Below are 24,591 nucleotides of genomic sequence, written 5' to 3' on the forward strand. Positions count from 1 at the left end.
AGAAATATAGGAAAACATTTTAACTTCAATTCAAAAGAATTAAAAATCTTCTTCTCTTATAATTGTAATATAAAAAAAGTATTTGAACATAAATTGTTCTATACAGATAAAAGTATATGAAAAAATTAGGCAAACATAAATTAAAAGAAAAAATATGATGACACTATACTGACATCAATGTAGGAACTTCTAGGTTAGTGTAATATGCTTTAAAAGCAAATAAAATGATGTTAAAGTGTCATGTGCATCAAATTTAACAAATGATTCAACTCATCAAAAAGAAATCAGGCTTACAGGAACTTAAACCTGATGTCTGATTAATGAAAAAAATACAGATTGACAAATACATATGTACAGAGTGAAGACCTAAATTTATTTGTTGGTGAGCATATATAAACAAATGGTATATGTAATTGGTAAAGAATGCTTAGTTTGACATATTGATTAAAAAAACAAGGATTTTCACAATAGAATAAAATATTTTCCTAAGGAAAAGCCATATTTGTACATAGTAAAATACGATTCATGAAATAGATACAGTATTAAGATATTTAAGTTGTCTCTTAAACAAAGAAACATATCCCAGAAACTTCACCATGAAATGCTAATTAAAGAAAAAATACTTGAACTGTTTCCCAACAAATCAACAAGATGTACAGAAAACAATTTCAAGGTACAACCTAAATGCATATATATTTTATATGAGCAACTCGGCGGGTGTTTCTAGAAAAGCAGAGGACGCTTACCTTACCGGTGCACCTGGTCCATGCTCATAGTTGTTAGTGGAGTCCGAGTTGCTCATTTACTTTTGTTACTTTGTATGTGTGATTTTAGTTACTTTATGTTCTTTGTTGTGTATGTCTGTTTTCCATGTCTGGTCTTTGTCCCTTGATTACATTCTTTTGATTACCGCTATAATCTTGGTTCCATTGATTACTCTTTTAGATATACTGAGTTTGAAATATGACTTAATCTACATTTGCTTTAAATATGGGAAAGAATTTATCTTCACTTAGATACAAATAAATAAAATGTATTGCACAAGTAAATTTATCAAGGTGGATACTTGTGTAAATTATATACAGGAAATCCTGTCTACACAGAACCCCTCTACAACTTCAAAGTTGGTTCTGTTTAGACAGGTGTTTAGTTTAGAAAGGTGTTCAGTTTAGACATGTGTTTAGTTTAGACAGGTGTTCAGTTTAGTCAGGTGTTTAGTTTAGACAGGTGTTCAGTATACCAAGTTTAAAAATATATTTGACCTGAAATTCATATTCTTCAAAAACTGCCTGGTTCAGACAGGTCTTTTGGTTTATTAGGGGTTTCGGACTCTGTAGGTTTTTAACTATATACTAACCACTTCCTCTGCCCTCTGTCTCCAGACATCTAATGACTCCTCTTTATTCTGCCCCTTATTTTTTTCAGCCTCCTCCAGGATTCTCTGAGCAGCAGACCCAATTCTTTTCTTCTCTGTATCTCTAGTCTCAGTTGCATGTGACAGCTGAGAAGCAGTTTCCTCATCTAAAGCCTCTGAAAAATTTGGTCCTCTACTGGCAAACTAGAAAAGAATTATTTTTCTTATAGTCATAAATTCAAGTAGTGTATACTTAAAGCTGAATGAGCCCTACAACACTATATTTTGATAACTCCTAGGCTTTTCCGATCAAAATAAACATAGAGTACTGAGTACTATTGATTATTAGATTATTTAATATTTTTTCAACGAGAGGGACCTTGTCGAGCGGCTTTGCTGCGAGAGAAGATGAGCATGAGCATGAGAAACTCCCACGAGTTGAAAAAAAATATTTAATAATCTGTTTATTGCTGTTTTGCTGAATTGTAACGTATTAGTTTTCGTTTATTTTCAGTTTTCTTGACCTAAATATGCAAGTTTTATAAGCCCTGCAAAATTTCCTTTCTGGACTATTTTTCAGTGACATGCTATGTGATGTCATGTATGTTGTGCAGCTGTGATACACATTTTTTTTTTAAAAGTCGGTTAACTATGATGATCACGTTCAAAATTTGTGGAATAATTTTGGGATCTAATCGGGTAAGTTACTGTATTATAATCATTTTCCAATGTAGACTAGAAAATATTGCCACAAATTAGCCATTATTACGCAGTAAACAGACTGTTATTTGGGTCGTAAATTATTCCTACGCTGTTGCTTGTATGTCACACAGGGACATAGAAACTAGCGATAATTTTCATTCTCACTCGACTGGCGTGAGATTGAAAATTATCTTACAGCAAGATCAAAGGGTTTTTAAACAAAATAGTGATAGATTTCGATATCAAATCAAATTTTACGATAATGATAGGTTATAAAGTATATATTAACAATTCTCATTGTATTGTTTCCCTTAATCAGTAACAGATAGTGTCAATAATAATCAAGAGATGTGGACAGACAGAATCCACACATAGATTATTTCTATATACATGATATACCCCCCAAACTATGTTAACAAGGATTATCATAATATGATACTGTGGAAGGATTAAAGTTTGTAGGGAAACAATTTTCATGGTTTTCTTGGGTTTGGAAAACCAAGAAATTTGGTTCCAAACAAACAGGAAATTTTCCAATAGTTTATACGATTGAGTTGTCAAATCCACAAATTCAAGAGTCTGCAATACAATAATTTTTCCCTAAACCATGAAAATGGGTAACCATGAATAAAAGTACTTTCATTGTAGTATATTTATGACTTTTACCCTGACAGGTTGTTTTGAAGCCATGAATTTATCAGGAGCATGATACTTTCTCCCAAGATGTCTGAATTGTTCTGGAAGCTGGTAATCACTTGTCACAGTACAAAAATGATGGATGTGCTTCGGAGGGGTAGCAACTTCTGGGATTGTATCTAATGTCTTCTCTCTCTCTACAGCAGGTTTCCATGTTGACAAGAACGACACAGCCTCACTTTGGACAGTGATCTCATTGATTTCTGCCTTTCCAGTTGATCTTTGCTGTATTCCCATTGGTTTGCCAGATACACTGACTAAATCTTCATACGTAGCATTAGGTGGTACTGCCAAGTCTTCCCAAGCCTGTAAATATAGTGTCAATATGGATTATCTACGAAAGAAATCATTAAATGCTGTCCAAGTCTTAAGTTAGATCATTCTTGATCATATGTTAGATACATTTAACAAATTTTTATACTAAACGTCAAAGGCAGTAAAAGAGAATGTTTCAGGGTCTTCAGATGATTATGTGCCTAAAACTATGATTGTAAATGATTTAACATTGTGTGGCCTATATTACTTAAATCAGGAATGTATATTCATTGATGGTAAATTAAATGTACCCAACACTTATTGTTGATACTTTGACCTCAATAGGTAAATAATGACCTACTTTAGCAATATCAACAACCTCAGGTTCTTCTTCCTCCCCACTGTCCTCAAACTCAGTCGTCATCTTAGTCAGTTCAGTCACTGCCTCAGGAGGGGCCTCTACTACCTGTTCCTACAACAATAAAACACTAACATCAATAATGTCAAGATACTATTTATATATCAATTGTCTTGTTGTGTCAATTTTTTGTAAATCATGGATTACATGTATTATTTTCAACCAATTTTTGTGGACACTGTATTTCACTTTAAAAAAAAGAAAAATTACAAATTTTATTTTTTTAAAGTAGGTGTATAAAATGTATTTTGGTATATGCAATGCTTTATTTCTGTTCATCATCATTGTATGTGCTATAACACAAACCCTAAATATCAAAACTCTATCATGAAAGACAAAAAGTTACAGTGTGGACAGTATTTGGTATGGATACACTTATTGACGCACGTCTCGATAGACTGATCATTATAGGGCATCTGCCACTCTTCATGGTGAGGCCTTAATGAAGATTTAAATAGCTGGTCAGATATGCAATTTTAAAGGCATATGCTACTTTGATCAAATATGGAATGACACTGATACAAATTGGAACTGATAAGATAAAAATCATCAGAATTTAACATTTCCTTTTCACAATACTTCTATTTCCCATACTGCATCTAACATAGATAAATATTTGACAAAATTAAACTTAATTAGAATAAAATGAATCTATACCTGGGTTGTCTCATCTTTGCCCTTTTCTTCGGCTTTTCCCTCAGTAATTTCTTCATCTGAAAAAGAAGACAGAGGGGTCAATATCTAGTAGTAGTAATATAGAACAGAAAGAATTGGGGTCGAGTCAATAAAGGATACTAACAAAATTACGGAACCGAAAAACCCAATGTAATAGGCAAAAAGGAAAGTCTGTATACCAAATGGCAATATCAGGGTAAAAACTGGAAAGTTGGAAACAACCCTAATTATCCTGACTTAGTACAGATATTACAGATGGAAACATTTAAGACAATTTAATTTTAGAGTTACAGATCTTACTGCAAAATGGCAGAAATAAAACTGCTGGGAAAATCACAGTTTACAGTAGATGATGTCGTTTGTTTTAATGAATGTTTTAATAAGAAATTGATAGCAAAATATGTATTTGTGCTCAGGCAATCATCAAATTATATTAGACAAACTATATATCAGTCTAAAATAACTTGATACCCATAAATATATAAGTACTTTCATGGTCCAAAATAACCTGATGCCCCTACAATATAAGTACTCTCATGGTCCAAAATAATCTGATGCCACTATAATATAAGTACTCTCACGGTAAATAACCTGATGCCCTTATAAGTACTCTCCCAGTAATGGAATATGAACCTTTTGACTTGGATTCACCATCTTCTTGTTCTGTTGTTTCAGCATCTGTAAAGAATAATTACGAAAGAATAATAAAACATAATATAATAGGACTACATGTACTAAAAAAAATTAGATTTTTATGTGCTAGAATGTAGGGGGATAGGAAATGTTTATATACAACAGTACATTTACATAATATTGATGAAAATTACCTTCCATGCAAAGCCCCTAAAACATCCTTACTCCTTCAAAGCTTCAAGAAATATAATACATGTACCTGCTCTAATAAACAAGGAAGGACAACGTAACAAAAACATTTTTGTAATCCATTATATCTTATCACTGTTAGGAACCCAATCATTTTATTTTTATGTACTGTTGGAAATAGAATAAAACAAATTATCCATGCTTTTTTTGCTATTTGTTTCTACAATATCTGTCATACATTTTATTCCCGATCCCAAACCTTTTAATTAATAAAGGACAGATTTCTTGTCCTGAAATCATATTCATTTACTATGAGTTCCAACCCTGCCTTTAATGGTAATTATTAATTTAATCATACCCTCTAATAATTATGTGTAGTTTATGAGAATAAATTGATTACTTAAATTTTGATGTTAAAGTAAGATGTCAATTTTTCTAATGCCAATGAAGACGATGCACAGTGCTTACAATACACAATTAGGATGGGCTATAAATTTTCTATTTTCAATTTGCTATATCTCTAAAAGCAAAGGAAATTTCATGCACATGCAACTATTTCTAAAGGGTGTAAGTCATTAATTAAGTATTGCTGATATCAGGGTATATTTGATCATGGTTCTATTAGACTAAGGGAGAATTGTATTCCACAGTTGATAATCATTTAAGCCTTAATATTTAGTGCAGCTCAAGCCTAATTATTTTTGTAGCATTTTTTTTGGAAAAAAAAGTGTGAAAGTTCATAGTTTTTTTCCTTATGGGAACAATGAATACTAAATTACCCCATTCTCAAGTCTTCAGATCTTTGGAACATTATATAGAAAAAAACAATCCGTTACTCTTACATTTTGTAACAGTACTGTCGTGCCAATACCCAGAGATTCTATTGAATGAATACATCAAGGACTATTAATCAGTTTTTTTTTCTTCATCAATAGAAATGATCTGTATCATTCAACAGCAAAAATTTGTAAAAAGCACCTATTTGAGCTCAATTCTAACCATAAAGGTGTGAAAATTTAACACTACAAAAGGAATATTATTTTCAGAAGATGATTATAGATTCAACTGTGAAATGTGTTCATCTAACAAAAGTATTTCTGGTTATCTGCGAACAAGATTATTCCAACATAGAACTGAACTATGTAAGTATGTATTATCATTGGTACTGAAAGGTTAGTAGTAAGTTTGTATCATCTTGAAACAGTGAAACCAATTATAGGTGAAGAATTTGACCAGTTTTATTAGTAGCTTCTTGGTTAACATAGTTTTAATTACATAACAGCTAATATGAAGATTTTCCAATTAAAAAAAAATCAATTTTATTCAGGGTTTTGTTAAGACAGGTTTTACAATAAATAAACATTTTTTTTAAAATAGATATATCAAATTATAAATTTTCACAAAACCACAAAAAAAGACAAAAATCAGTATCCAAGATCAACAGTACTTACACAGTATATAATATTGTTAAGATCACTGAAGTTCACTAATCAGAACACTTTTGATAATTAGTTCTCCCTAATCTGTACATTTCTCTTGAATCTCTCAAATACAGGAAAAATGCTACACAAGTATGATTTGAAATTGCTAACATTTTAGGAAAACTGATATAAAAAGATATGGAAAAAATATTTCAAAGCAGAAGATATCAGTTATATGTACATCATACATTGGTTCTCTTGTATATAATTTGAATACTTAAGTACCAGTCCATATAAAAGTCAGGCACAATCCTTACTAAAGTAATTCATGGTGAAGAGAAACCCACCAACTAAACAATGCTTCATCAGTCAACATAATGTTTATCTCAAAAGTGTAAGAATCAAGTGACAAACTGAGACAAGTTGTCTAGTTCTGTAACAAATACTGAATTAGAAATAAAACTGATTTTGGTAGGTTTTTGACATGCATGAATATCCTCCTCTCCGATTTTTACTTGAAGACTGATACTTATAAAAAAAATACTCCTACAGCAAAGATTTGTATGTTAATAGAAAATCTCTCTTTACAGTGATCTTAACACTTTTAAATAAGTTGCTGAAATAAAAAAACAAAAAAAAAGATTAATATTGTTAAGCCAAGCAGAAGACTGTAACTATTAGCAACGGTTAGGAATTGTGGGATATGTTGTTACCATCAGGCACTGCAGTCTCAGTTGGAGTAGATGATACAACATTAACTTCTGGAGGCTGTGGTGTTGTGCTTGAAGCATCTTTTGTTGATGCCCCTGATTCATCTGTTACAATGACCGTAAAATAATTCAAAGTGTAAAAAAAAAGCAATTGCAAAATGTTCATATGTGCAAGAAAAAAAATAAAGAAATAGAAAAATAGCCATAAAAAAACTGTCAAACATCACACGATAGACAAGAAAAATAAACATGAAGTATTTGTACAGCAATAAGAGAAGTGTTTATAACTGTATGACCCTATTGATATAAATCAGTTTTATGAAGAAAGGAAAGAGCTTTGGTTTTCCATGGCCTGAGTATTTACAATGATTCGTTTTTATCATACCATAAATACAGGTTACATGATTTAGAGTTGTAGTAATTCTAAGAGCATTATCTTCATTAGTTAAGGTAAATGCCTATTATACATTTAATCATTGCCAAGTTATGTTTGATTTTAAGATAATATTCAATTGTTATATTATTAGATTATTTAATATTTTTTCAACAAGATGAGCATGAGAAACTCCCTTGAAAAATATTTGATAATCTGTTTATTGCTGTTTTGCTGAAGTGTAAGGTATTAGTTGACTTTTATTTTTATTTTCCTGACCTAAATATGTAAGTTTTATAAGCGCTGCAAAGTTTCCTATCAGGACTATTTTTCGGCGACATGCTACGTGACATCACATATAATGTGCAGCTGTGATACACATCATTTGAAAAAAATCAGTCAACTATGATGCTCATGTTTAAAATTTGTGGAATAATTTAATGATTTATTCATTCTTATCGGGTAAGTTACTGTATTTAATCATTTTCCATTATAGACTATAAAGTAATGCCACAAATTAGCCATTATTTCACAGTAAACAAACAAATATTCCTGCGCTGTTGCTTGTATGTCACGTGAGGACATAGAAACTAGCGATAATTTTCATTCTCACTCAACTGGTGTGAGATTGAAAATTATCGTACAGCAAGATCAAAGGGATTTTAAACAAAATAGCGATAATCTAGCATATTTTATAATGAACTTTACGAGTAAAGAGTATGTCCTCATAGCAAAATATAAACTTCTACCATTAATGTAAACATACAAATGTATGCCAAGCTAAATTTTAGAAAACAGCTACAAAACAAAGCACATAGTAAACAACTTTGTCTTTACTACAGATGCTAATATTTATGTTTGAATCCAAAATGCTTTAAAAAACAGTATTGCAAACATGGTTAAAAAATTTACAATCAAAAACTTATCTTATTCTAAACATGATGAAAGAATTAGTGTTTATTAAATGACATATAACCTTTAGCCTAGCTTACCTCTGGCTGATTCTGTAGCAACAGTAACTGAATCATCTTCAGCTGTAAAATAAATAAATAAATAATGACAGAAAAATATATGACCAAATTTAAATGGAAACTAGCAATTTTTAAACACAAAATAGCTTTTGTAAATGAAAAACTTTAAAACTATAATATGTAAAAATCTGTTTTCATTAAATGCTGTACTAACTTCCTCTTCTTAGCTGTTAATGTTATAATGATATGGAATATTATTTCTAATTAGTCACTGGTACATGTATCAATTTCTTGAAAATATAATTAAAAAAGCTGACATTTTTGCATGAAATGCAAGTCATTCTTATTTGAGAAAAAAAAAATATCATGAAAAAGACTAACTGGTACATGTAGACTTGTGGAAAGGAAAGTTCCACTTACTAAGAATTCAGGTTGGAAAAATTTTACAATTTAACTAAAGATCAATAGCAGATTTCTATTCCAATGTATAAATGCAACTAATTATAAAATGGTCTATACAGTATATTATACCAATTTAGATTGCATGCAAAGCAAAAAAAAAATATCTAAAAAATGTCCCCCAGGTCCCACACTAAAGTGATTGCAGGGTTTTCTAAAAGCATCAACCATTAACCATGCTTCTATACCATTTTATTATGATTTGGTTCTGTCCAGATTTAAATCCAAAATATAGCATAAGTTTACTTATAGCATACATAAAGAAGAGCCATTGGATTGGGGAGTCAAATAAATTCATATCAATATAATTCCTTCAAAATGTTAGCACTAACAGTAAATGTACATTGCATCATTTTCTTTTCAAAGTACCAAAAATTCCATCGTAAGAATGGAACCAGTAACTAACTTTTCCTAATGTAATCTTTAAGCATTGTTTTATAAAAGTTATTTTTCAACTTAACACTGTAGAGTAATGAGATTACAAGATAGATGAATAAACTATACCATAATGATATAAGTGCCACTTAGATTGGCTTATGTTTATTCCTGAAAAGAAGAGAGCTATTTATGAAGCGCAAAGGATAGATGACATTCTACCAGGCACAGCTACAGGTCCCCCAGCCTAATTCCATACCTGAAGTACCAGTATAAATACTTGAAGTACTGGTGTCAAGGTCACCTTTCACTGGACCTAGATATAGAGGTGGGATCCATTCCTCTATAGGAGGTGGGACCCAGTCCTCTTTGAAAAGATAGATTCAAGCTCATATCATAGAAATCTAATTGCAAAGCCTTCTTTTCATCAAATCTGAGCACAGCAGTAAATTCAGAGTTTTGACAATAAGGAAAGAGCTATTGATATCCATGTAATATCAACTTATGCCATTATAGCATTAAGACATGTTTAAAAACATATATGCATTAATAATTTAGTTGGAGTACCTTTCAAGTACAAATTAGGTACTAAAATTGATTACTAGGAATTATTCCTATCATGTTTATATGCAATCCTACCAAGTTTGATTCCATAAGCCCTGACATTGAAGTAAGTATGATATCTGTTGAGAATTTGAAAAAAAATGCATTTTCATGAGTGAGCAATTAAATTCAACTTACATTTCTGAATTTAAGTAATCTCTGAATTTACTATAATTGAAGCATCACCTTCTAAAACAATTAATCAACCATTTTACATATCTTATATAGCCATATGAATGTCCTTGTTCTATACAATTTTGATTGGTCAGTTGCTATTTCAAAGAAGACACCAATTGGTCAATTACTGATAAAATCCCATATACTGGTGCAAGTTACAGTAATGTTAAAGAGTTCAGTTTACATTCTGAATCATTTATTGCCTATTACAGTCAAATCTGCCTTAGTGACCACCTATATTCACCAATAACCTGTCTTAAAAGACTTTGGTTGAAGTATTTCTATGTAGTCCATTCTATATAAAATTAACCTGTATATAAAGACCACATGCCTTACACTGTATGCAACCATTATTCAGTCTTTGCTGTCTAAATTTCAGACAAGCTTCTACCCTTAATCTCAAAAGGATTTTATATAGGATACATTGACTTGGAAGTAAAATTTCCGCAAGCCCATCCTTAGTTTTACTAGCATTGGCTGGTGGGCTGGTCCCAATTTCAAAGACTGATGATTTTCTCAAATTATGGGGTCACATAAGACAGATGTGACTGTATATTTGCAACTGTTCAGAAACTTCAAATTTCTACTGACCAAATAACAAAATCAACATTTCACAAAATTTGTATGATATCAAAAGCAGATTTCTTACAACTATTTTTACACCTTGTGAATGTTTGACCTCTGACCTCAGTGCAACAATAACCATATAATGAGTTGTTCTACAACACTCTCTTTCTTTGAAGCACCTGTCATGTTATTACTTACAAAAGAAAGACCCTGAAATCCAATTGTCATGTCAGAATAAAACAGTAGACTAACAATATCATGTAGTGTTGCCTGGCAAGAATCTGACCAAAAATTACATGTAAATTTTATTTAAATTCTGTTTGACTCTTTGTTTCATAGCTACAATAATAAAAGGTAAGTTCAAGAAAACCTAATACACAATGCTATCTTAATGTTACAGTAACTGGTTAATTTTATGATTCTGACTTTTTAGAAATTTTGTCAAAAAAGGTGTCAGGCGTTTTTTTTAAGACATCCAATATTGAATTATATTATTCTCTTATAAAAATTGTTCTACCTGAACTGATTGCCATTTTTTTGTGTACACTCATTTAAAGCAAATACCTATAGAATGCAAGCACTTCAGATCTATTTAATACTCACTTATAGTAGCACTGGTTCTAGACATAACTCTATCCATAATTTCTTGGATCCTTTTATCTGCTTCAGAAAGTTCCCTGTAAAACACATACCAATATTTAAACACATAAGTTTGAAGAAGTACACATTCATGAATACTTGTATACTGCAAATACTGCATGTACTTAATATTTTTGTAATAATTATGTAAAAGACAGTTGGTCATTAATGTGCTACTGTAACACATTCTACAGAAAAAGGTTGGGTATAGTTCATACAATGATGCTGTTCAAGAGGTAAAATAGATCTTCCATTGATTAAATAACAATAACACAAAGAGTCCCCTTTGGTAGTTAACTCATCAAAGAGGGAGATTAAATCTTTGTCACAGCTGAAGTCCTAAGGCAATTCATTTGATGACTGTAATTTATTCAACAGAAAACCAACTCTCTCCCCTGAAAAAAACTGATGTATCCACTGTAATCAGGGAACAAATTTCTTATTTCAGATTACACAAACTTGGAAATACCAGTAAAGTTATATACAGCAATATATCTAAAACGATTTATTTTATTTCAGCTGAGGTTATAAAAACAAATCATCATTCCTATGATATAAATTAAAATATTTTTCTACTTAAAGAACTGCAAAAGTAGCTATACAAAATAACATAATATCACAATTACTGACGGTTTTTCTCTAGCAGCTTTGAGTGATGCAATAATTTCATCCACCGATCTTTCAGCACGAGCCGTCACTCTTGGTGTTAATTCTTCTGGTTCTTCTTTACCTAAAATAGTTTGCTGTTTTCTAATGAAAGGTTTAATTGAAAAAGCTATTACTATGAAAGGTTGCTGCTGCATTTTTTTATTTAACATTTATATACATATTCAATAACTGAAAAAATAATTGAGAAGATAGGAGGAAGGGACTTTAAAACTTTCACATATGCATAATTCTGCTATTCCAGGAAAAAATGTATTGGGGGGTGGGTTGACATCACTTTTCAAAAATTGTATGGGATAGGGTATTTCAAAGCATATATAGTAATACATTGTGAAAATTTTATTTTAATTCTACTGGAGAAGGTGTATAAGGTATAGTCAAGTGTACAAACCTCCCATACACTTTTTTCATGGAATAGCCCTTACCAGCTTTTAGTGCATTGATTCTATGACTGTTTTGTTATATATTGTTTGTAATTTTAAAATGATACTTGCAAATTTAAATCTAATGTCTTTAAAAGAAATAATGAACCTTTCTTATCTTTCTTGTGTTTGGGAAGATCTCTCTGTGACTGTACCCCTCTCTGTGATAAGGATCCTCTCTGTTTGTACAATGGCTCAGCTCCTGCTCGAGAAATCCTCCTTGCCTCGTCCAATAGCTCTTTGGCAGACTTGGCCTGAAATAAAGATTAAAAACATTCATTATCTTTCCTGTTGTGTGTTTTATTTCTCCTAACAAATACCATCTGGTAATACATTACAACTTTTTAAGTTTATATCAAAAGACATAGTGCAGTAGTCCTTCAGGTATGAGTCCACTCACCTCTCGTGAGAGGTTTGGCCAATATGGGATTTTAAGTTATCTTCAGCATTGCATTGTATTGTTAGTTGTTTCTGTTATATGTACATTGTTATATTCTAGTATACACATCATATACAGTTTAATCATCACAATGTCTTACTTACCGAGGAGGCACTAGAAACAGAGCTACGAGAATCATTATCGTCTCTGGCTGATGTCTGTGTCCTACGTGACTACACATCATCACATTGTCTTACTTACCGAGGAGGCACTAGAAACAGAGCTACAAGAATCATTATCGTCTCTGGCTGATGTCTGTGTCCTCCGTGACTACACATCATCACAGTGTCTTACTTACCGAGGAGGCACTAGAAACAGAGCTACGAGAATCATTATCGTCTCTGGCTGATGTCTGTGTCCTCCGTGACTACACATCATCACAGTGTCTTACTTACCGAGGAGGCACTAGAAAAAGAGCTACGAGAATCATTATCGTCTCTGGCTGATGTCTGTGTCCTCCATGACTAAACATCATCACAGTGTCTTACTTACCGAGGAGGCACTAGAAACTGAGCTACGAGAATCATTATCATCTCTGGCTGATGTCTGTGTCCTCCATGACTGCACATCATCACAATGTCTTACTTACCAAGGAGGCACTAGAAACAGAGCTACAAGAATCATTTTCGTCTCTGGCTAATGTCTGTGTCCTCCATGACTACACATCATCACAGTGTCTTACTTACCGAGGAGGCACTAGAAACAGAGCTACGAGAATCATCATAGTCTCTGGCTGATGTCTGTGTCCTCCATGACTACACATCATTGCAATGTCTTACTCACCGAGAAGGCACTAGAAACAGAGCTACGAGAATTAGCATCGTCTCTGGCTGATGTCTTTGTCCTCCTTGACTACACATCATCAAAGTGTCTTACTTACCGAGGACGCACTAGAAACAGAGCTACGAGAATCATCATCGTCTTTAGCTGATGTCTGTGTCCTCCATGACTACACATCATCACAATGTCTTACTCACCGAGGAGGCACTAGAAACTGAGCTACGAGAATCAGCATCGTCTCTGGCTGTTGTGCGGTCAGTGTCCATCAGGTCTATAGCATCATCATACTGTCCGTACACAGAATCTTCAGGAAATCTAGAGTCTTTGAGAGTAGGCTCCCCTTCTTCTAGTGCTGTTTTCACTGGAATCAAGAGTAAAATATTGTATTTTAATTATAACATTTTCTTTTTTCTTCCCTGAGTCTGATCATGAATGACTTATTATTGTGTTTAAGGAGTCATCATCAGTTAAATGCATTATTGTGAGCCAATTAAGTTTCAAAGAGATTTATTTTCGCTAATTTTGTGAGCACGAAAAAAATCATAAAAATTATGTCACTACAAAAGTGTCCAGTCATTGTGGAATGCATGCTAAATAGTCTGCATGTTAGTGGCAAAAATGAAAAGTAGCGATAATAAATTACTATCAGGAAACATGAGAAGTAGCCAGAATAAGTTGATCCCACAAATATGATTTCTTTTTCCATAGTTAGATGTAAACAATACAGAATAAATGCTAATCAGATAGAGCCATTCTTATTAAAATGACAAGTTTTCAACAGTTTTAGACACTTTTTTCTTATTCTCTTAGGCATGACTTGTGACCTTGAGATTTTAGGACTTAAAAACTATGTTTATATGACACAGTCACTTCAATAATTATTTTAATGAATAACAATGTTTATATACATTTATTAAGAGTTGTTTTGGGAAAAAATATCATTATAAATATTTAACACGCCAAGAAAATTAAAAAAAATCTAGACATGTAAAAATTCCCTTTCAGTAACAGAGCAGCAAAGCACTGGTAATCTACATACAGATCACATAGGTCTATAAAAAGCTTCAGGCTCACAGGGCTCATATAGCAAACTGAAATTTGTTATTTGTTAAACAGTCATTTGTGGTCACTAAGAATAACCACAGCTGACACAGGGAATGCTAGTAAAGATCTAACCCTTCACACTGGAAGTCATTATTTCCCATTCATAAAAAAAAATGTTTAACCACTTACAGGTCCCCTTTAGTTTCCTTTTAAAAGATTTTTTCAGTGATGAAGGTGGAGGGACAGGTTTTTGCCTTTCTGTAAATAACATTTTCTGTGTCGTTCCCTCTGAAGATAAAATAGCAGGCTTTTTCTTTGAATCTTCACTATCCAGATCTAACTTGAGTTCTTCTCTCAGCTTTCTGTCAGCTCTGGACTGGATTCCTGTTCCTGGTATCCTATCTTTGAAGTCACCTTGATCACCAGGCCCTGGGGTAGGTGAAGCTGGTGTTGTAGGGTGCATTTTGTTTGCCTAAAATGCCATAAAACAAGACCTACTGGTAATAGGCATTTACATAACAAAACCTTTTGGGATACATTGGTTGTGTTTTCTCAATAAAAAGTTAAATGTGAAGTAATGAATTATTAAATTATCAAAAATACAGGTTGACTTGTCTTTGGAAATTGTAAGGTGGACAAATACAAATATCCATCAGAGTTAAAGGTAGACAAAACAATTTTAAATTTAGTGTCCATTCTTTAAACCATCATCGATATATGGTTCACATTGTGCAATCAAACACCAATTCACCAATGTGTTAAATGTACATTAGACTGAATGTCTTGTGAGGGTGTGGAATAGTTTAATTTTTGTTAACAGCGTGTGATTCCAAAGTAATTGGGATACATGTTTGGGTTACTGAGACAGGTGGGTGTGCGATGATAATACCTGTTTGGGTTACTGAGACAGGTGAGTGTGTGATGATACCTGTTTGGGCTACTGAAACACGTGGATGAGCAATAATACATGTTTGGGTTACTGAGACAGGAAGATGTGCAATGAAAAATGATCCTTGGATATAAGACCTTGAAACATCAGCTGGACCTAAACTAATCTACTAGAAATATATCAATTATTCCAATTTTTTATGTAGAAACAAAAACTTATTTTGAAAGGTTAAACAATACAACATTTTATGTTCAAAGATATCTGTTTCCCACAAATCAGAAATAAAACATGTGTTCAGGACATGACCAAAAAAACATGTTAATCATTACTTTTATGTTTATAGTTTATTATCGGCTGAAAATAAACACGAAGGTCCTGCTTATGACATACAAAGGATTCCTAAACTGGGAAAGAGAGGAGAATTAATTGAACAGAGACTTGCTAATTTTTCCTTGACCAACATGTGCATGTTTATCATGTGGATTATACACTTTCAGGACAACATTAGTCATACATTACCTGTGTCATCTACAATATTCAAAACTAAATTGTCACTTAAAATCATTTGAGTTCCAAATGTGAATATCATTAAAAGATCATATAACAAAATTATGTATTTATGAAGAATTTTTGTACATGGTATACCCTTTTCTATAAAGGGAGTTAACTCTTCATTTAATGCAAACAGAGTTAAACAGTGTGTTGTAATTTTTTTTTCATTCTAGATTTGCAAAACTATTTCATCAAAACATCAAAAGCCTTAAATAAATGTTTCACCAAAAGCAACTATAACATTACAATATACCAGCAACACCATAAATAATTCATAAGTGTGAGATTCAGGGATATCTTTTATGAAATGGATTTGTTGATAGCCTAAAATAAATGTCCATTGGTGTGTCAAGTAATGAACCTTGACTGTGTAGATTTCAATTTCTATAGATTAACTACCATTGCCATTTCATCTAGAGCTGTGTCAGACCATCCCTGTACAACAGGCCTTCCTTCCATTACCACTTTGAGGTTTGTAACTTCACCACTACAAACATAATCAGTAGTAAATAAATTGTTGATTTGTAAATGACTGGTTGGGTGAACAGTGACAAAGTTTTTAAGTCTGATAATATTTTTAATAATTTGTGATGTCATAAATTCCAAAGACTTTCATTGGATTTAAAAGTATTGAAGCACAGGTTATTTTCAGATTTGAGTGGGTTCTTTTTTTAAGTTTTAAGTTGCCTAGGCCAGTTCAAGATTTTAGACTACATTTGGTGAAGTATCAAAGTGAATAACTTTATTAATCTTTTAATTAAAAGCATTCTACCTAAAGATGACACTCCTTTATTATACATCTCTTTCAAAAATAAAATTATCACAAAGTTACACTGTTCCTGAACAAATTCTATAAAACTACATGTGGTGATATGTTTTTATTACATGTATTTTTGTGCTAGCATATGCCAAAATCTTCATTGAACTTTAGGTACTCAAAAAATTTTAAATAGTACAAACCTGTCTCTGTTTGGAATGACACCAAGGGAGGTAACTTTAGCCTTCTGCATTTCTGAAATGTGAAATTTAAAAATAATAACTGTAGGTTAAATAAGTTCTATAGACTTGTTTCAATGAAATACACATTTATTTTTAACTCACAAAATGCGTATGTGTACCTTTATATTTGTCAATATGCATTATTATCTAAGGTTTTAAATTATAGACCTGCCCCAGTTGTAAAAATAATCATTGATAATTGAACTTGCATTTCATTCAAACATTTAAAAGAATTACTTTGACTGAATTTTTTTACAATGAAAGCACTTCAATAGCAATCAATAAAATCAATGTCAATGACCATTTACTTTTCTTGACTTATGTTAAAGGACCATGTTATTGTGTCATAAATATCCAAACTAATCAGTTAAATATTCATGAAAAGTAAATTGAAACAAAATAATTTCCTTTTCATAATTAATTAATCGAAATTTATAATTAGGAAATTTAAATTTCCCATGATCAGTTGAACTGTGACGTCACAAAGTCGGTTTGTAAAGTGGAAGTAATAGGTCATTGATTACGATGTCCAAAGAAATCACTTTTCCCCTACAATTTCAACCCGAACTAAATAGAAGAAGAGATTGGGGCACAGCATGTAAGCAAATGTCAGACGTCATTGACGAACAATGGGATTGGCAGCCAGATGACTAGTATTTATAAGGATAATCTTATGGTTACTTCTGAAGAATGTTCGTGTTGCTGGTAAAAAAACTTTGAGAACATTTCTCTTTTATCATTCGTGCAATAGTAAAATTGACTGGTCATCATGTTTTGGTGATTAGATTGATTGATTGATTGTTGAGGTTTAACGTACGAGCAGCAATATTTCAGCTATATTCAGACAATGAACATGAAATGGATGATAAAATGAACACGAAATGATGATGAAATGAAAAATGGGATGGGACACAAGGATAATAGGGTTGACAAATTTTGATTGCCACTAGAAAAAGGGAGGGATGGGCAAGGTCGGGCAATTTAGCCTCCGGTGGCAGAGCGCAAAGGTTCCAACTCCTATCGAATACCACAGCAGGGTTCTTTAACATGGGAGGAACATGGCATCTTTCCCAACACGGTGCACCATGGTTTGCGGTCAGGTTTTCCGTATTATAGCCTGACAAACCCAGCATGTAACACGCCAGGGGTACCCCATTCCACTATCTGGGGCACACATTCCAGTTGCTCTGTAAGCAGAGCGCCTAGCCCCCGGCTAGGTTTCTGAGCACTATTTAGTCGCATTTTACGACAAGCTTAGCGCTGCTGCAGGCCTATTCTTTTGACACCAGGACCTGCACGGGGCTTGGTGATTAGATATACATGATCGTAGAAATATTTACGGAATATTCTTTGTTTACATATTATTTGCAGTACTTGTATCGGTACCAAACCAACTTAGTGACGTCACGAGCCAATCGGAAGCTATCGGTAAAAATCAATAAAATCTGGCTATGATCTTCCTTCAGATAGGAGAGTTCTGCAAGATGGCTATCCACTCATATTTCAAGGATTTCGAATTTTGCATAGCTTTGAGCATTTTATAAAAGCGCATTTTGCATTAAAGGTTATTTATTTTTGTTTACGTGGGTATGATTTATCATAAGAGCCTAACTTAATGCAAAGGTGGTCTTTCCCTTTAGTAAAAAATAAATGTCCAATAGTCATTTTTCATATTTACGGAATGCAAGCCATCTTAGAATGTTTTTAAAAGGGATGTAACCCACCAACATACAACAACCTGGTTAGTGGTCTCATTGGGGAAAGGATGAACAGTAAACATTTTTCTTTGGAACTTTTTACTATTTACACTACAGTAAGTAGCTAAATAGGAATTAAATAAAATAATAGTATCCAAATACTAACCAACACTCAAATCCGTCAAATATTTGAATTTGAAGTCTACTGCTGTTAATTGTGCCATTTGGACAGTGAACCAGTCTGTCAGGTTGGAGAGTTATTTCCGTTTACTCAAAATTGTATTTTAAAAAACCAAGTCAAAGCTGGGAATATGAAAAAGGTCTTTTATAAAGTGGTGAAGTAAAATAACACATATGTCATTTGATTGACAGTCCAAATCATGTAATAAATAGATTCTTTTGTGATAAGTTGATGAGCATGCTCAATACACATTTCCATGAGGAAGGGCTTGGGTAGAACAAAAGAACTTTTCTTGTTAAAGTGTATATTGAGCATCCTCTATGCATGTTCTTCAACTATCGCAGTTAATAAAAAAGGGTCTATAGTATGTGACTGTCTCAATAACCAATCAGCATTTACATAAGTGGTAGTAAAATGTTTCTATAACAGGTAGAAAACAATCAGCAAAATTAGAGGAAGTTCATTAGCAACCCAGTGTTAAAGAAAGTTTCCTCTTTTTTTACCAATTGTATTAATACTGAAATACTGATGATTGGTTTAAATTTCAATATAATGTCATAAAACAAGCATGATGTTACCCACAATGTTTGGAAGAATATGAAATTCAATTGTAAATTTTGTTGATTAAGAATTATTTTGGACATACCTTTTGTTGTTATGACTTCCTCTTTGTTGTATGGATATTTCTTGGTTTTGTCCTTAGTATCATCAAGCTTTGAACTCTTATCCAGTGGATTGTATGGCATCAACATAAACTTTGGGGGTTCCTGTCAGATATAAAAGTTATAAGTAAATAATAGTCAATGTCAAAACACCCTTTAACCTGTTAACCAGGGAATGTTTTCATATTGGACCTGTTTTTTTTCATATTGGACCTGTTTTTCCATATTGGGCCTGTTTTTCATATCGGACCTGTTTTTCCACACTGTGCCTGTTTTTCCATATTGGGCCAGTTTTTTTCATATTGGACCTGCTTTTCCATGTTGGGCCTGTTTTTTTTTCCATATTGGACCTGTTGATCCGTATTTATCCAGTTATTGATCTTCATTGGCTCTTTTTCGATTAGTATTGAATAGGCAATTGCATAAAATATTAATAACTAATATGATCAGGACAAATATTAACTAAAAATAGGACCAATACAGAACAACAACAGGGTGTATGTGAAACAAAATAGACAAAATACAATTTTATAAGTCAGGCAAGTTATAAAACCAAGCAAGCCGCCATAACTCATATTGTAAAAAAATGGGTTCAACCTTTTTCAATTCTTTATCCAGAAGATCTTCATGTAAAACTGGTTCTCTCTTTCTTTTTTCTCTTTTCTTCTCTGGAATAAAAGCTGGTTGAAGTTTCCTATTAAATAAGTGAAAATATAATGTATGTTTGTAATTGCATTAATAGTCAAAAGTATCCAAATACAAATATAACACAAACTACTGAAGCTGATGACACAACAACTAACAGCAGAATACAGTTGTATATAGCATATAGCTATAGAATTGATACATCATTGTAAGTTCTCATGTACAACATTGGTATGTATATCTTGGCATGGATACATATTGAAGATTTTTTTAAAAAGAATTGGATGAAAGATTCTTTTCTTCAAAAACCTTGAATATATCATATAAAGGTATATGTTCATATCTGGATATTAAAATAGAGGTGATAACTGATTACAAAGTTTTAGGCTAGCAACATAAGTAATGAACTCCACCACCAAACTTAATATTACTCAAAAGAAGAACAAAATAAAGTGCACATTGTATTTATTGTGTGAGTACAGATATATAAATTAATATCTAAGAAATCCTGAGATTGCCTACAAATCAGTCAGTAAGAGATGCACAGTTTGCCAACAGACCAGTCAGTCAGAAATACACAGATTGCCTGCAGACCAGTCAGTTGATATCCAGCGATTGCCTACAGACCAGTTAATCAGAAATCCATAGATTGCCAACAGACCAGTCGGTAAGAAATCTAGACTGCCTACAGATCATTCAGTCAGAAATCCACAGATTGCTTACAGACAAGTTAGTCAGAAATCCATAGATTACCTGCAGACCAGTCAGTAAGAAATCCAGAGATTGCCTACAGACCAGTCAGTAAGAAATCCAAAAATTGCCTGCAGACCGGTCAGTAAGAGATCCAGAGATTGCTTGCAGACCAGTCAGTAAAAGATCCAGAGATTGCCTACAGACCAGTAAGTCGGAAATGTATAGATTGCCTACAGACAAGTCAGCAGATTTATCATGAAATAGAGATTCCTAGTTTTGTTACAAGTAATATACTGATAATTTAGATGTGATGCTCTTATTGTATTCAAATATGAAAGTTATTTTAACCTTTCAGCATTAATCTTTTGGCACTACTTATAAAAGGATAAATTCAATGTCACAACAGAAAAAAATAACATTTTAGATTGTACTGTAAACGTACTAATTTTCGCAGATTCTGTCAAGTGAACATATTCATGAGTATCAATTTTTGCAGTTTCCAAAAAAAAAGGTATAGCTTTAAATGGTATTAAAATCAATTTTGTGAGTATTATTTTTTTCCGGTTTTCTGTCCACCATGAAAATTAGTACGTTTATGTATATAATTATATATTGCATTAGTTTCTGAATGTACAGTACTCTAAACTGTGCTTTTGAATCACCTAACTGAAAACTGAACAAAATGAAAAAAATCACATGGTTGGTAAAGATAAAAGGGACAATGACTGAAATCCTTCAATTTAAGGTCAATTTTAGAATTAAATACAATTAGTAATAATTACTGATGTTCCTTCATTCAAACTAATGCATTCCCTGTACAACTGTATTAAATACACAATATATACATGTAACTAATAGAATAAAAACAGAGGAGGAAACAGGTTTTGTATGATAAAGCACTATAAGAAAGGAATACATAGGTAACCATCACCTTCTCAATATGTGTATATATAAAGGGAAAGTCTACAAGGAGGCTTTTGCTATAGCCTATAGGGAAATAAAGTTCTCACAGCTAACTTAAACTTTCACAAGAAGATAACAAAACAAAAGTATTCCTGATTTTCAAATAGAAATTCTTTCTTTTTGGATAAAATATTCACTACCATGACTTTAAGCTGATTTCAAATAGTACTTTTATACATATTTTTATTTTAAGGTCAATTTTAGAATTAAATACAATTAGTAATAATTACTGATGTTCCTTCATTCAAACTAATGCATTCCCTGTACAACTGTATTAAATACACAATATATACATGTAACTAATAGAATAAAAACAGAGGAGGAAACAGGTTTTGTATGATAAAGCACTATAAGAAAGGAATACATAGGTAACCATCACCTTCTCAATATGTGTATATATAAAGGGAAAGTCTACAAGGAGGCTTTTGCTATAGCCTATAGGGAAATAAAGTTCTCACAGCTAACTTAAACTTTCACAAGAAGATAACAAAACAAAAGTATTCCTGATTTTCAAATAGAAATTCTTTCTTTTTGGATAAAATATTCACTACCATGACTTTAAGCTGATTTCAAATAGTACTTTTATACATATTTTTATTTTATTTCAAACAAATAGAACAATAAATAAAGATTTTTAGCATTGAATATGCATAGCTAATTGATAAATAAACATCATTTTGAAAATCAGGTCTTTATAATATCTTGTTTTCAACTATGTAAATAAATTTATAAACAAACACAATCATTCAGGATCTCAACATGGCAAGCTAATTTTTTTGGCATTTTCCAGGTGTTTTATTGCATATTTGAAAGTGATATGGATGTTTTTGTCCCTTTAAAAATATTATGACATTGCAAAGCTCTCAGGCTTGATACAGATGCCTAATGTTGATACACAGGCAGATATTGAACATACAATGAAATAATTTCATTTTATATAAGAAGAAATGATAAGGTCTACATCAAAAATATACATGTATTCATTTTGTCTTTTAAAGACTGTTTCTACTCTAGTAGTAAAATATAGGTCAAAGACAGAAATGGCCATAAACAGCAAGTAGAAGCACAACAGACCTGAAATCGTATCCCATGATAAAGGACACCATACTGAATCAAATTTCTAGTGGCTGTGATTTATAGTTGCCGTCAAAATGTTACGAAAATATTTCCCCGCCTGCCTGACATTCACCATTCCATTTCCCATTAGCCCATTTGCTAGATTGCAATCCGTCCAAAAAATCAGAGTGTCTGTAATAGCTTTTGGTGCATGTTCATAAAATTTTTTTTTTATTTTTATTCCCACCTTCCTACCTATGTTCTGAGTAGGGAAATATCAAAATAATATATTATCTCAGTATAACAAATAATAACAGCCATCAAACTTCAGTAGATGTTGACAGTTGTAAGAATTTGTAACTCAGTCCTGTCAATTATCTGAATTAACTACAAATCCTACTGATGCATATGATCTTTACAAAAAATTAAGGTGATGAAATGAAGAAGTGCAATCTATAGAAGGAATGTGCTAGTAAAAACTGTAGAAAATTCATGACAACTACATAAACACATTTTGTGTCAACCACCAAGTACAATGAAGTATTTTTTTCGAGGCAAGAATTGCTATTTGAGAACCCTGATTAATTACCTTTTATCTGCTGTACTGTCAAACATGAATACATATGTTAAAACAGACACATGTTAAAACATCTCAATACACAATGTTTGTTTACATTTAAAGTAGGTGTGAAGGAGTCAGCATCTTCTTTCTTAATAGTTCATAGTTCAAATACCCATAAACCAAACTTCATTAAGTATTGTCATTACATTAATAGTCCACATTACAACCCCTTCTTAGTTTAAATAATATTAAGAAATGTTTAAATGTTATGGGATATGGTAAATTAGATCATATTGTTATACAAATGTACATCATGCACATAAATTAACATGCATTATAATTTTATTTGATTACATATTTTATTACAAACCTTGCTACTTTTTGTTGATCATCTAGAGGTGTCATTCTGTTCAGTTCTCTCTTGATTGCAATCTCTGTTATTGACTTTCTAGCCACATCATCTAACTCACTCCTAAGAGTTATCTCCACTTGTCTGTTGGTGCCAAAGCGAAAAGACCCCCTTTCATCTCGGCCTGGTAAATTTCCTGACATAGTTACACTTTCTTATTCAATCTGAAATTATAGAATTAAAACCAATTTCAATAAATAAAAAAAACAGGACATCTATCATGTTTCTGCAGTGGCTGATCGAGAAATTTCCAAAAGGGGGCAACTGACTGGCTAAATTTTTTTAGCATAAAAGGGGGCCTGGCCCACCTTTGATCTGCCTATGATCTGTAAGTAATGTTTTGGTAAGCGTTTTTGGATACACTGTGTAAACTTATGCACTAAACTAGAGGCTCATAAGAACCGGAACTGCTCACCCAGCTTGATAAGCTACATTTATTTTTTTTTGTAAAAGCAGCCATGTTTTTTTCATGGAAAAAAAATCCCATCATCCATACCTAAGGACCATTAATATAAACTTTCACTGAAATCTGTCCAGTGGTTTCTGAGGAGATGATATATGAAAGTAATAACATTAAAGATAGCAAAATTAAATACATCCACAAAAGACAATAACTCCATTGTGTTAACAGATTTTCACAAAAATTTGACCATGAAAGATCTTATCATGCTGAACACTTTTTGTCTGTTAAAGTTTGGTATAACCTAATGTTTTT

At 32.2% G+C, this 24,591-nt stretch overlaps 1 protein-coding gene and 1 long non-coding RNA gene across 8 annotated transcripts in view; one reads left to right on the plus strand and one right to left on the minus strand.

Moving 5' to 3' along the window:
- The window catches only part of LOC148604272 (uncharacterized), a 71,343-nt gene that overhangs the window by 43,713 nt on the left and 3,039 nt on the right, over nucleotides 1–24,591 (minus strand). For 3 of the 6 annotated variants that reach the window (XM_088550817.1, XM_088550818.1, XM_088550816.1), the window contains 19 exons: nucleotides 23,838–24,040; nucleotides 23,495–23,509; nucleotides 20,146–20,242; nucleotides 19,533–19,653; nucleotides 16,970–17,021; nucleotides 16,409–16,496; nucleotides 14,758–15,040; nucleotides 13,722–13,885; nucleotides 12,415–12,559; nucleotides 11,848–11,947; nucleotides 11,182–11,255; nucleotides 9,491–9,598; nucleotides 8,419–8,460; nucleotides 7,057–7,158; nucleotides 4,734–4,778; nucleotides 4,083–4,138; nucleotides 3,369–3,479; nucleotides 2,723–3,058; nucleotides 1,358–1,558 (listed from right to left, as the gene is read on the minus strand). In XM_088550817.1, coding sequence (XP_088406943.1) covers nucleotides 1,358–1,558; nucleotides 2,723–3,058; nucleotides 3,369–3,479; nucleotides 4,083–4,138; nucleotides 4,734–4,778; nucleotides 7,057–7,158; nucleotides 8,419–8,460; nucleotides 9,491–9,598; nucleotides 11,182–11,255; nucleotides 11,848–11,947; nucleotides 12,415–12,559; nucleotides 13,722–13,885; nucleotides 14,758–15,040; nucleotides 16,409–16,496; nucleotides 16,970–17,021; nucleotides 19,533–19,653; nucleotides 20,146–20,242; nucleotides 23,495–23,509; nucleotides 23,838–24,019 — 2,322 coding nt within the window. In that variant the 5' untranslated portion in view covers nucleotides 24,020–24,040. The remainder of the gene's footprint in view (nucleotides 1–1,357; nucleotides 1,559–2,722; nucleotides 3,059–3,368; nucleotides 3,480–4,082; nucleotides 4,139–4,733; nucleotides 4,779–7,056; nucleotides 7,159–8,418; nucleotides 8,461–9,490; nucleotides 9,599–11,181; nucleotides 11,256–11,847; nucleotides 11,948–12,414; nucleotides 12,560–13,721; nucleotides 13,886–14,757; nucleotides 15,041–16,408; nucleotides 16,497–16,969; nucleotides 17,022–19,532; nucleotides 19,654–20,145; nucleotides 20,243–23,494; nucleotides 23,510–23,837; nucleotides 24,041–24,591) is intronic. The other 3 variants (XM_088550821.1, XM_088550819.1, XM_088550820.1) reach the window with 3 other exon arrangements.
- The window catches only part of LOC148604273 (uncharacterized), a 41,242-nt gene that overhangs the window by 15,683 nt on the left and 968 nt on the right, over nucleotides 1–24,591 (plus strand). Inside the window, exon 3 of one of the 2 annotated variants that reach the window (XR_015916196.1) lies at nucleotides 5,969–6,064. This is a non-coding gene — a long non-coding RNA (uncharacterized LOC148604273). Of the gene's footprint in view, nucleotides 1–2,895; nucleotides 3,022–5,968; nucleotides 6,065–24,591 lie in introns of those variants that run through there. The other variant, XR_015916197.1, reaches the window with a different exon arrangement.

This window comes from Perna viridis, chromosome 10 (assembly GCF_037379345.1).
Source record: "Perna viridis isolate PV_CMFRI_1.1 ecotype Kerala chromosome 10, ASM3737934v1, whole genome shotgun sequence".
NCBI classification, from domain to species: Eukaryota; Metazoa; Mollusca; class Bivalvia; order Mytilida; family Mytilidae; genus Perna; species Perna viridis.